The sequence below is a fragment of the Leptidea sinapis genome, chromosome 19 (genome assembly GCF_905404315.1).
Source record: "Leptidea sinapis chromosome 19, ilLepSina1.1, whole genome shotgun sequence".
Classification (NCBI taxonomy): domain Eukaryota; kingdom Metazoa; phylum Arthropoda; class Insecta; order Lepidoptera; family Pieridae; genus Leptidea; species Leptidea sinapis.
In genome coordinates, this window is record NC_066283.1 from 8,635,937 (window position 1) to 8,649,632 (window position 13,696).

General features: G+C 33.4%; 1 protein-coding gene across 1 annotated transcript; it reads left to right on the top strand.

Moving 5' to 3' along the window:
* The first annotated feature begins 9,339 nt into the window (after positions 1-9,339).
* On the top strand, positions 9,340-10,269 carry LOC126969702 (uncharacterized). The gene has a single exon (XM_050815249.1). The coding sequence runs from the start codon at positions 9,340-9,342 to the stop codon at positions 10,267-10,269; it is 930 nt and encodes a 309-aa protein (XP_050671206.1).
* The last annotated feature ends 3,427 nt before the right edge of the window (positions 10,270-13,696 follow it).

Here is a 13,696-nt window from a genome sequence, read left to right on the forward strand (position 1 = left end):
GGGTTCAAGCCCATATATAGTATTCATAATTTAATAATTAATTGTCAAAGCCATCTTTGCAAGATATAAACGTAGAATAGCACGAGGAATAAATCATTTTAATGAGTTTTGCTTCTTTAGGCCAAAGAAGTATAACTTCTTGCGTCCATACATAAGTACACACACATTTTTTTGAGGTTATCTGTTACTAGGTGATCACTTTACTCATGGTCTTTTACAACACCAGAGGGATCACAGCGGAATAGCAGCCTTTTAGGTAGTTACGCGTTTTTTTTTAAATACCCCTACACACATACGGATCGTCCTCGAAAACCGAGCAATTATTTATTGATCTACCTACAGGTTTCTCTCTTTAGATTTTACATTGGCTGGAACATTAAATAGATTAATTAGAAATTAGTATTTTGAGTTATGATTGCGAAACGAAAGTAAATTAATAAGGTTTTCACGACGGAAGCAGGGCTGCAGGAAACGGACGGGACTTGGCTGGCGGAAATTTACCATTATCTTCCTTTAAATCGTAATAAATTATGAAAACTTTGGATAACTTTTCAGAAACCCTTAAATTTTGACAGACTCATTGGTTGCTTCTAAAACTGAATGATTTTCGATTTGATTTCTGCGTAGTAGTTCAGAATACTGTTTAGTATATGGTATAGTTTTTTATAAAGAGAATTTAATATAATGATACTATTTGACTGCTTAAAAGGATGTTAAAAAAATAAGGTTTCTAAAATAATTGTGGAAACCTATAATTGGCTCTCTGTAATTATCTTAAGTATCATTTAAGTTTTAAAAGCTGTTGGTTTTGTCATGGTAATGTAATGGTTGCGAAATGTACATTCCTTATACTTAGCTATATTTTTATTTTTTAGCTTTCTTAGAATTATTTCTTTAGTGTTATTTTTACCCGACTTTAATTTTTTTGTAAGTTATTTTTTTATATTGTTGTTTTTTTAGTTTTTCTAACCTCTGTAACTCTTTTTTAACTTGTATTATTCTGTGTGGTTTGTGTTTGTTATAAATAAAGTTTTCATTCATTCATTCTTAAATTTTTGTCAGTTTTTAGATCTGCGGGATCACAAAAGCTACCCACACGTTAGTATCAGCAGTGGGAGGCTTTTTTGCACAAGATAGGTGGTTAGGTACCACAGCGGCACCTTTTCCTCCGTCAAGTAGCTATGTGCAAGCCTTATTGTATTCGCTTTATTATTTATTTTTTTCATAAAATATATACACTCACATGATTAGCTTTCCTTAATTTAGTATTTTCTTTGATTAACGCGAGTTTACATATTTAAATAAAACACTTTTTAAAGGATTAAAAGTAGCTCTGTTTTTACATTAGATTTTGCGTGTCAGTCCCCCTGAAAACAAGATCTGGAAACGTCTTGAATCGTCGGGCTTACTAAGATAATAATAAAAATGTTACTTTTACGAAAAATGTAAAAACACAGTTAGAATTACATGCGTTTTAATAATTTAAAAAGTGTTTCATTAACTTTATCTAAACATAGATCTCTATGTGATAAAATGAAAAAATCATGTTTATATAATATATATACCCAATGTAATATTTGTAAAATAAAAGACGTTTAATCTTGTTACTTTTGTAGACGATTGTACTTTTGAGAATAATAAAATGATAAAGAACGTATGAAATTATTAATAATAATCATTTATCACTAAATATATGTTGTTGTTTGTTTAATTTGATATTCTATCATCTAATGATCCTCCTCCCGGCCGTTTAGTCTGTTCTTCCAGTTCCTCCTACGGTACCACTTATTAGAAACTCTGTTTCATATTTTTAAAATTTAAGTTATTATATTTTTATAATTGCTCATTAAATACTCGTAAATTACCTTCATTCATAATTAACTTATTTATTTAATTAAATTGCGTTACATGCGACTTAGTTACTAAACAAAATTGTAGTACTAAATAATTATCACATGCACCTCGTAATAAGGCATAGCAATGAACGACAGAGGGGCAGACATTCAAATATATTTTTCCTCTAGGTACCTATTCATTAATAGAATAGTAACATTTTTCCAAAAGTAACTTTTTCAAAGAGCTTATGAATTTTTTAATATTGGTTTCGGCTTTTAAGTGTTCTGGTAACTTATTATAAATTTTAACTGACATTGGGTAGGGACCGGAACTGTGTAATGTTAATTAAGAGTTAGTTTGCATAAGATTATTTTTACAGCGAGGTGTGTTGTGCCGGGTCTATGATTTATGTGTATAGATTTGGGTGTTTTCTTACAAACTTACATATTTCGAATATATATATGTGCACGGTAATTGTAAGAATATTTAGTTTTTGAAAATGAGGTTTATTTTTATTTGCGGTGTGTGTGGATAGACGCATCTACTGTACTCAATAACTCTTTGTTTTTACGTATAAATATACTTTACGTATTAATTTCTCGTGTAACGCATTGAATATTTGACGTTTGAGTATAACGATGAAACTGTAAATGTTGACTTAAAATATTGACAATGAGGAAAGTCGCATATTTGGGGCACGTACTTAGGCACGAGAGGTACAAAGTCCTACAACTCATCATGATGGGAAAAGTTGCCGGAAGAGGAGGCGTAGGTCGCAGAAAAAAGTCTTGGCTGCGCAACGTTCGAGAGTGGACTGGCATCGCGAGTGCGGCAGAACTATTTCGCCTCGCGAAGGGCAAACAATTGAAACTACAAAGCTGACCGCCAACCTTCGCTAGTCGGAGAGGCACACGAAGAAGAAGAATGAGTTTCCGCCATTTCTTTTAATTAAAGCTCAACTTTTTCCCAAGTGGTGGTAAACGTAAAAAGAAAAATTTCCGATATTCAAAAGTGCAATTTTCTTGACCTACATGATTTTCATTTGAATAAGTTACTGCAAGTTACCAGTGGGAGGCTCTTTTCCACAGGGTGCTGGCTAGATTATGGGTACTACAACGGAGTCTTTTTCTGCCGTTAAGCAGTAATGTGTAAGCCTTATTGTGTTTCGGTCTGAAGGGGCGCCGTAATTGTGAAATTACTTGGCAAATGAGAGTTAACATCTTATGTCTCAAGGAGACGAGACAGTGCATAGTAATGGGCAGGGCGTATCAACTACCATTACCTGAACATCCTGCTGGTCTCGTCCCTTATTGTCATAAAAAAGCCAATTTAAATTATCGTCCGTAGCCTATGTGAGTTAGTAGAAACATTTTCTGCTTGAAATTCTTATGTTTTCTACAATATTGATGTCTTGTGTGAACCCAAGGGATAACTCAACGGTTTTTAGTTACAATTCTCGAAATTAAACGTTTCTGCCGTGATGAATGACGCAAGAAACGAATACAAGCAAGGTACAAATTGCGCGCATAAATTACACTTTAATAATTCCGGGTTCGGGCGGTTCCCTCAATCATCACAGCATAGGTCTGCCAGGTGACGCGGCTATATATCCACATTTGTTAAAATTTTCATTAACCTGACGTGGCTCGGTACTATGCTGAAAAATGATTGGGATTTATAGCTTAGATTGTAAATTATTATGCTGACATACCATTTTGTCTGCTTTCAATTTCGTTTCAACTAATGTTCATAATTTATTTAAATAAGCAGCCAAATCGTCATTAATAAATGAGTACCTTATTACGGTATTGACAATATATTAATTAATATTTATCTAATAATGAAATATAAACTTAACTCTTTTTACATTATCAGCGTAAATTTTAATTAATTTTACATCTATTATGTTGAATTATTTATGCAAAAGCTAAGATTGTATTCAGCGCTTCAAGTTCTTTTTTTATGAACAATTTTTATAAATAAGGGACGGAATGAGCAAGGCGTTCAGCTGGTGGCAATTGATACGCCCTGCTTATTACATTGCAGTGCCGCTCAGTAATCTTGTAAAATCCAAAAGCGGCACAACAATTGCGTTCGTATCTGCCCAGTAATTTCACTAGCTACGGCACCCTTCAGACCGAAATACAATAATCCTTACACATTAGTGCTTCACGGCACAAACAGGCGCCGTTGTGGTACCCATAATCCAGCCGGCATCCAGTGCAAAGGAGCACCTCCCACTGGTAAAACTATATAATTTTTAAAACATTTAAATATAAATTGTCGTAGTACCTTGCTATGACGTAATAACAGTAGGTAGGCCTATATTTTCTATCTTACTATATCTCCGTTACAGTTGTGCTTCTCTCTTGCTTTGTTTTTCTGCGCTCTAAATCTTAGATAATTTATACATCTAGATACAGCCTCTTGCTGTTAGACAACCGATGAAAACAGGCCAAGTTTATTATTTTAGTGTTCGTGACAAGCTACGTCTTACACTCGCAATTTGTATGTCACTTTGTGTGAGTGTGCGTGAATTAAAATAGAAGTTATCTGTCAACTTCAATATTTTTCAACGTTTTCACAGCTGTCATAGACTGACGTCGACGACTTTTAATAATAAAAAAATCAACACAAACAGTAAAATGTGAACTATATATGGATGTTGGAAGATAAATGTAATGTTAACTTCTTGTTAAAGTATCAATTAACTATTGGTAACAATGAATTTGTTATGCAAAATACTTTTCATCACGAGTTCTTTTACAGCCTTTGAAGAGACAAAAGGAAATAGCGAGTACATCTCAGAGAGGCGTGAAATCACAGCCGCTTTAAATCGCTTCAGATGGAATGGCTTCGGTGCATTTCATCGGTCTCTAAAGAATTTTTCTCTTTTTAATATGAGCATCGATTCCAATTACAAAAGATCAAAGAATCGCCGCGTGGCCCACTTCGTCTTTGTTCAAACGAAAGATGAATTATTCAGAGAGCTGGAAACGTTTCAATTGGCCATCTATAAAAAAGGAGACGGTTCGTTGCTTTTTCCACTAAATTAAAATTTTTCTTTTTACAATCATGATGTTATTCATTAGAGTTCTCATTTTAAATATAAGAATTATCATTACGATATTGTGGAATGTTTACTACATTGGTTCAATATTTATGTAGTTTGTACTCGTAGTAAACTATCCAACCTTATAAGCCGTTCATTTACTCATGTGTGCTCACAAATTATGATAGATATTGCTAATATTATCGTACTAAATACTGTAAATCAACAAGTTTTAAGTCCCTCATATTGTTTTAACTTAGTATTTTTCAATAAGGATTTGACATATTATTATTTGAAGATTTAATTATATTTATGAGCTCCAATATAAACAAGGTCCGGATAAATCTTTGAATTGATTTTAAAGTAATTAAATAAGACCTCTCCGTTAAAAATGAAATTATCTAAATTTATAATACGGAAGGTTTATAATGAATATCTTCACCTTGAAACTGTTATAAGATCTTTAATATAGACTCATTACAAAATACAATTACAATACAATTGCTTGATATAATCTCCGAGAAAATTCAAGGAACTAACAGTAATTTTTATCTTACAACAGGATATCTGTCCAGGTAGCTGTAAGACTTTATCAGTTTTTTTCGATAGTAATAATATTAAGATCACAATATCTGGATATCGAATAACTTTGGCATCTCATTATCAAATGCAGATTCATTACAAAAAATTTCCTGACATAATCTCCGAGGAAATTCAAGGAAAATATGTCTTCACAATGTTTGAAAACCCTCAGTCACTATTTTTAAAGCTGAAAGCTAATCTGAGTCCTCAGCGTTTTGGATAAAATGGTGATGTACCATTTTTTAACCGACTTCAAAAAGGAGGTTCTCAATTCGATTGGTATTTTTTTATGTATATGTTCCGATTCCGCTGAGATTTATGAACCGATTTACGTAATTTTTGTTTAGTTTGATGCGAGAAGGTTGCCACTTGGTCCTATAAATTTTCATATAGTTTCAAGTGATGCCAAGCCAAATGAAATAGAGGTATACCTATACTCAACTTGCAACTTTGAGCGGGATAGTTTCATCTAGAACAAAACTACCCAAGTGGGCAGACGTCATTGATTGACAGTAAGTAAACTGTTTATATTATTAAGTTTTATTTTGCTTCTGGCTTGGCTGATTTTATTATTATTTATAAGAGGTCTATTAAATTAAGTCTTTATTATGAAATCTTTATTTGAAGTCGGTGTTTTTAAACGTAGTTTTTTTGTTTATAATAGCATAATAATAATATGTTTATCTGATTTTTTCGATAGTAATAATATTAAGATCAAAATATCTTGATATCGAAATTACTTTAGCAACTCTATCAATAAAGTCGCGAACTTGTGCAATAACGTCAATCCATTACATAATAGAGGAAGATTGTCCAAGTTGCCAGTACTTGCTTAGCTTGAAATATCAAATATTTCTCTTTGATGCTCGGAAAATTGGTAAAGTTTTCATACTATGAGATGTAATTGTATCGGTAACAGAATGACCATAATCGATGTACTACGACTAAGTTATATTAATATTTAAATATTATATTGTATTGGATAAATAATCTAGGGGGTTGGTTCTACAAACCACCCTGATACACTTCTTCTGTCCAATAAATAAATGCCCTATGCTCACCGAGTTGCCCCATATAACCAATCCATATCGTAAAGCTGAAAGCAAGAATGCATGATATGAGATTAGCGCTGTTTTTTCACCTATTGTTTTGATACGCGTCTGAGGACAAATTTATGTTGGTTAATTTTTTTGCTAATTTTTTCAACATGTGACTTGAAGGACAAGTTATAGTTTATCTCGGTCTTGTCTATGCGCATACGACGTCTCTCGTTTCTAAATTATATATTATTATATCTGCTACTTCAATACAACTTAACTATATAGAATTAAATAGTAAGGGAAATCAAAGAATACTTCCCTTTATATTAACTACGACAAAACTGTTGGTTGAAATCATAAAAGAAGTTAACCCGTAAGTCCTCTAAGCAAAAATTCAACTCGTCAACTTTACGAGGATATTCGGTGGAAGTTAAAAATTTAATTCCCGGTACGGCTAAGAGACCAGAAAAGTTAACCGCCCAAAACTTTGTGTAGCATATAACATGTGTTGGAAGGAATATAATTATTACTACGAAGCCCTTTTTAATGTGAGTTTTTGAGTGTTAAGTTAAAAGAATATCTATTATTTATTACGTGTTTTATGGAGGGCAAACAAGTAGACTTATGTATCATTGGCACGTGCGGGCGAGGATCGAACCGGGGCTCCGTGGTGAGAGTCAACGGTTCAACCTTTTGCGCCTTTACTTCTTAAGTGTACAAATGAGAGCAGATATTAATTTAGAATTAAATTTAATGACAAATCACTTCCAGTATTCTCTTTTTAAATAATATGTAAAACCAAATCAATATTTCCCATTATTATTTTAAAAACCCCAACTTCTAAAATAACATCAGTTATTCAAAATCATTTATGAATTGCTGACTAATAAAATTAAAAAAAATATCAATTATTAGGCTGTATATTTACAGTCCATACCAGGATGGAAAAACAAAGTTACTTTTAAGTAATTAATTCTTAAATTCAGTAATAAATTCAACCTTTATTGGAAAAATAAATGTTAGGATTATAAATAATATTTTAATGTAACCCAATCCAAAAGTCGTTGTTGTTTCAATATCAAGTAAAACATATTGAAAAACAATAAGAATACAAACAGGATAATAGATATGTGATCTCTTTTGCTGTAGTGAAACACGACATGGCGTTGAATGCTTCTGGAAGCTAAAGGATTACAGAGCGAGAAAGCATGTTCGACACTTCAGTTCCCGGAACCAAGTGATACAACTTGCGAAGTGCATTCTAGTGAGCGGGCTTCAAATATTTACTCGCATTTTAGGCATTCTAAAGTGACAGCTGTCGGAATTCGCGAGCACAATTTGAATACTTATGAAGATGATTCTAGAATGTATTTGAATTGTCTACATTTATTAAATCCCTTACCTTAAATTACTAAATAGCGTTGCTTTTAAAGCAAATAAATATAATAAATTTGGAAAATTGGCTTAAACTTAATTAACCAACCTTAATAAAGAAGGTGATTCTCAGGTCTTCGTTCTCTTAGTATATTTCTCGGTTACTTTCCATGAGATTAAGTACTTCCTTAGGTGCGCTGAGTACTTTACTGAGGTCCCAGATTCTAATCCCGGTAGGTACACACATTTATATGATAACTAAGGTTGTTTCCAAGTAACGGATGTATGTTAAAGTATGTATATATTAATATATCGTGGTCTTGCACCCATGCTTCAACCTATGCCTAGTTTGGGGCAAGAGAATCTATGTAATAATGTATTTTGAGGGTAAGCGGCTTCCTAACGTAACTCGTTACGGTGCCAGACTGTCTGCCTTTCCTTCCTCTCACGCATACGGCAGCGGTAGGCAGACTCCCCCTCTCTCACTCTAACCATGATACTTTTATAGGATTAAATTATAATAGTAATATTGTCTATACACAAAATTTTAATGCACATATTCAAGATTGAAATTAAGGTAAATTATATATTAAAATAAATAAAAGATTTAATAATAAATAACCTTTCCTGACATTATGATAATATTAATATACATTAAAACGTAATATTAAACAATTTCAATAATAAATAGTTCAACTTAGATAAGTTTAAGTTATCACTTCAGTCGGGCGTCCCGGGACTCACACCATTTTTTGCTTTCTGCCTTTCTTCTCTATAAATATATAATATCTCTATAAATCAGTCGCGCGACGCGCAGTGAACATTATAGTATTGTTTACGTTTAGCAAAATAATATAATTAATAATTACGTACTCGATTGTTTTGTTACTACCTAAATAAAGTTACAAATTGGCTACTAGTAAACTCCTTGTAGTGATCAATTAATAAGAATAACATATTAGTGCATTCTACAAGCATAAAGTGTGTAAATATTGTTTTGAACCTCAACTCAATCAACAACACGGATGACATCTTGCCTACTGCCGCTACATTGAATTTTCACGCTTAAGTACAGCGAAGACAGGTCAGAATTGCGTCTTTAATTCATTCTTTGTGTTCAATTGTAATGTGCGCCTACGGAAACCGGTCATAGATCCAGATTACAGAAGTGATATTCAACTAATAGTGATCAACTAATAACAATTCACCTTTTGCGTTCGACAAGCATAAGTGACCGAATATTGTTTTGTACCAACTGCCACTGTATTGAGCCAGAATCGCTTAAATAAGTACTGCGAACATATCTTGTGCTAACTTGTATGCATTGTGTACTGACGGCATCCATTCATAGACCGTGAATTATTGAAGCACTTTCTCACCGTTGCTTTATTATTTTCTGCGTATTACAGGCATACATATATATAAATATAGTCAAAGTATTATTATTTTCTAAAAATGATGACCTGTAGTCGCTGCGGAGATGAAGCAACAGAAACGATAAAATGTTCAGTATGCACGAAACAGTATGACTTTGAATGCTCTGGAATTACAGAACGCGGCTATCGCAGACTCGGTGATCGGCAGGCATCTTGGAGGTGTCCGGCTTGTAAAAACCCAGGCAATTTAAGTGTTGTGACTCCTACCCCAGTTTCTTCACCGATATCGCAATCATCGATAAGCTTGGAAACCATCATGCAGGAACTAACAAGCATCAATTTAAAACTGGCGCCACTCTCCAGCCTTGTAGCGGATATGCAGGTCGTAAAGAAAGAGCTTAGTGACCTTAAAGCCTCTGCTTCTGAATATTCAAAGAAAATCTCGTCACTTGAAGCAAATCTCGCCAGGGTAGAGAAGGATCAAGAATGTTTGCAACCACTCAAGGTTCTGGTGACCAAACTAGAGGATGAGCTTGCTGACAAAGATCAATGGCTTCGCTCTAACAATGTGGAGATAAAAGGCGTACCGATCAGAGACAAAGAAAATCTTTTTGATGTAGTTAATAAAATTGGTAATAAGATCTCATGTCCTGTATCTAAAGATCAAATAAACTTTGTACATAGAGTTCACACAGGCACCAACAACGTCAAGAATATAGTACTATCATTCACAAACCGGTATAGCAAAGAAAATTTTGTTGCTGCTGCACGCTCCGTTAAAGACCGTCTCACACCTCAGGATATTGAGATTTCTGGATCTGGAAAAATTTTTGTAAATGACCACCTCACCAGTAGAAACAAAATGCTGCTTACGAAAACTAAAGCACTCGCCTCGCAACATAATTTTCAGTTCGTGTGGGTCAAACATTCAACAATATTTGTTCGGCGCGACTCTACTTCAAAATCTTTTACCATACAAAGAGAACAGGATATTCAAAAGATACGATAATAATACTGCCAGAATTACTTATTTTACTTATAAGATTTTTTATTTTAATATTTTACATTACTTGTATTTCTTCTACCACACTTAAACATGTTATTATTTATGCTATTGGCATTACTATTGTATCTGCTTTTAGTATTATTTGTAGTATTTATAGAATATGTCATTACTACGCTAAAAAAGTTACTGCGTGTTTTTTCCATTTGCTGATAATTATGTTTATTGTTGTTCATGAGTATATTTGTATTTGTTATTTATCTATTTCGGGTAGCGCTGACTGGTATATGGAGTATATGGTTCGGTATACAAATGATTTATTCCAGTATATCATTGATCTATTTAGAAATTGTCTTGTCGGTACCAGTGTTTAATCTTAGTATTTATCACCAAAATGTACGGGGGTTACGAACTAAAACAGAGGTATTCTCAAGAAATATGTCTTTGAGCGATCATGATGTGATAACACTCACTGAAACATGGCTGACTGAATCAATCTCTGACAGTGAGCTATTTGATAGTAGGTATTTAGTCTTTCGGCGTGACCGTGATTACTTAGCACAAGGGCAATCACGTGGAGGTGGTGTCCTTGTAGCCATTAGACGTGATCTGTTGGCTACACCCAGAATTGAATGGCAGTCGTGTGCCGAGGATGTGTGGGTTACACTGTTGATAACTGCATCTAGTCCGAGAACAACATTTAAAATACACATATGTACTCTCTATCTTTGCGAACAGAACCTTGGGAATAATTTTGCTGCTCAGCTTAACAATTTTCTATGTACACTAACATCTTTGATTAATAACAATCCGCTTGATAAGTTTATTATTATGGGAGATTTTAACATGAGCTCCATATCGTGGGTTCCATGCGAAACTTACTTAAATCCAATTGCACCAACCACGTCCCACATTTTGCACTTCGTAGATGCACTCAGTCTGTGTGGACTTAGACAATTTAATAGTAATTATAATGCATTTGGCAAATTATTAGATTTAGTTTTAAGTAACAATGAGCTCACTGTGTCAGCATGCACTGATCCGTTAGTACCAGAAGATCCCTATCATAAGTCATTAATTGTGCACTTTAACTTTTCATATATACCACTCTTGAAACCAGCTGAGCGGACAATTTTTAACTATAACAAAGGTAATTTTGAGGAGATGAGTGCGGAACTAAGTCAGATTGACTGGATTAATATTCTTACTCAAAACTCTGTGGATGATGCCGTTAATCATTTTTATTCAATAGTTTATGATATAAGAAACCGTCACGTGCCGAAACGGATCATTAAAAATAATAAATATCCAATTTGGTATAACGCGGCCTTAATTAAAATCCTCAAAGAGAAAAATAAATATCTTGTGAAATATAAAATATATCATAATCTCAATGACTTACATACTTTCCACCTACTTAGAGACAGGGCTAAAGTTATTGAGCGTAGTTGTTTTGATTACTACATTAGTAAAATTGAAAATGATATATCTAATAATCCCAAGGCATTTTGGTCCTTTATGAAAAGTAAACGTAATTGTTCAAATATACCATCTAATATGATCTATGGAGACACTGAAGGCAATAAAGGACAGGACATTTGTGAGCTTTTCTCAAGATATTTTTATTCGACTTTCCAAGAATCCACGACCACATCCAAATCCTATAATTGTTCAGATGAATCTATTATTAGTAATATAAGTTCTATCGAAATTGATAATAAACAAATAGAAAAGCTCTTAAAATCACTTGATCTAAATAAATCACCTGGGCCAGATAGTTTACCAGCACTGTTCCTCGTCAAATGTTCTGAAGTATTGACATTACCTGTCACCTTGCTTTTTAAGAGATCAATTAATGAAGGTATCATGCCGATCAGGTGGAAGGCGGCATTCATATCACCTATACATAAAAAAGGTCAGAAAGACAAAGTGGAAAACTATCGACCGATTTCAAAATTATGTCTTCTTGCCAAAGTGTTTGAGCGCATCATCTATAATCAACTTTACCCTAGCCTTAAAAATGTGTTAAACCAACAACAGCATGGTTTTATAAAAGGAAGATCAACGGTTACTAATTTACTTGTTTTCTCTGACTTCTTAACTTATTGCATGGACGGTGGTCAACAAATTGACGTTGTGTATACAGATTGCACCAAAGCTTTCGACCGCATAGATCATAGAATCCTTCTTCAGAAACTTGCTGGTCTTGGTATTAGGGGTAACTTATTTAGATGGTTAAGTTCGTACGTAAAAAACAGAACTCAGGCAGTTGTTTTAAATGGCTACACCTCCTCATGGATCACGATACCTTCTGGAGTTCCTCAGGGCTCACTCCTAGGTCCTTTATTATTTATCTGTTTCATAAATGACATCGATACATGCTTTCATCATTCCAATTATTTACTTTTCGCTGACGACATGAAGATATTTCGGCCTATCAACGATATCTATGACGTTGTCTCCTTCAGGAAGATCTCAATAGACTAGCAACATATTGTAGTAATAATAAGCTTTGGCTTAATATACCTAAATGTCTTTTTATAAGTTTTTCCCGTAAAAAGCTAATCATCAAATTTAATTATACTATAAATAATCAATTTCTATTGAGGGTCGATTGTGTCACAGATCTAGGTGTAGCTCTTGACTGCAAGCTAACTTACGAATGTCACATCGACAATATTGCAAATAAGGCATCACAAGCATTTGGGTTTATAATACGTTCAGCGAACTGCTTCAAGAGAATGAAAACATTAAAAATTATTTTTTGCGCTTATGTTCGTAGTCATTTAGAGTATGCTAGTCAAATCTGGAATCCGGTATATATGATACATAGTAAAAGAATTGAACAAATACAGAAAAAATTTACGAGATTTTTAAATTATAAGTTCAGAATTCCCAAAACAGATTACAAGACTCGGTGTACTCGATTTCATCTCCTACCATTAACACTCCGTAGATCCATGGCTGATATTACGACTATTATGAAAATTGCTCAGGGTAAGATTGACAGTCCAACCTTGTTATCTAAAATAAACCTCAATATACCGTACCAACATTCTAGAAAAAAGAATCTCCTCCATATTCCACTCATGCGCACAAACTATAGATCACACTCCTTTATACCACGTACTTCGTATAATTTTAACAAACTAAAATCATCCGAAATAGATCTTTTTTGTTCCAGTTTAGGTAGTGTTAAGAAACATATTATACAAGATTATTTGCAAGTCACAGAAAAGTAATACAATGACAACATAATATATGTATACTTTAAGTCAATTTATATTGCAAAAAAGCGTAGTTAACTAGTACATAGTAATGCCTTTAATTAGTTTAAGCATTTGTAAAAACGTAAAAAAAAATACTATTTAATACCTATTTGTGGAGGCTTTTAATTGGCCTATATATAAACATGTAGATATATGTTTTTGTA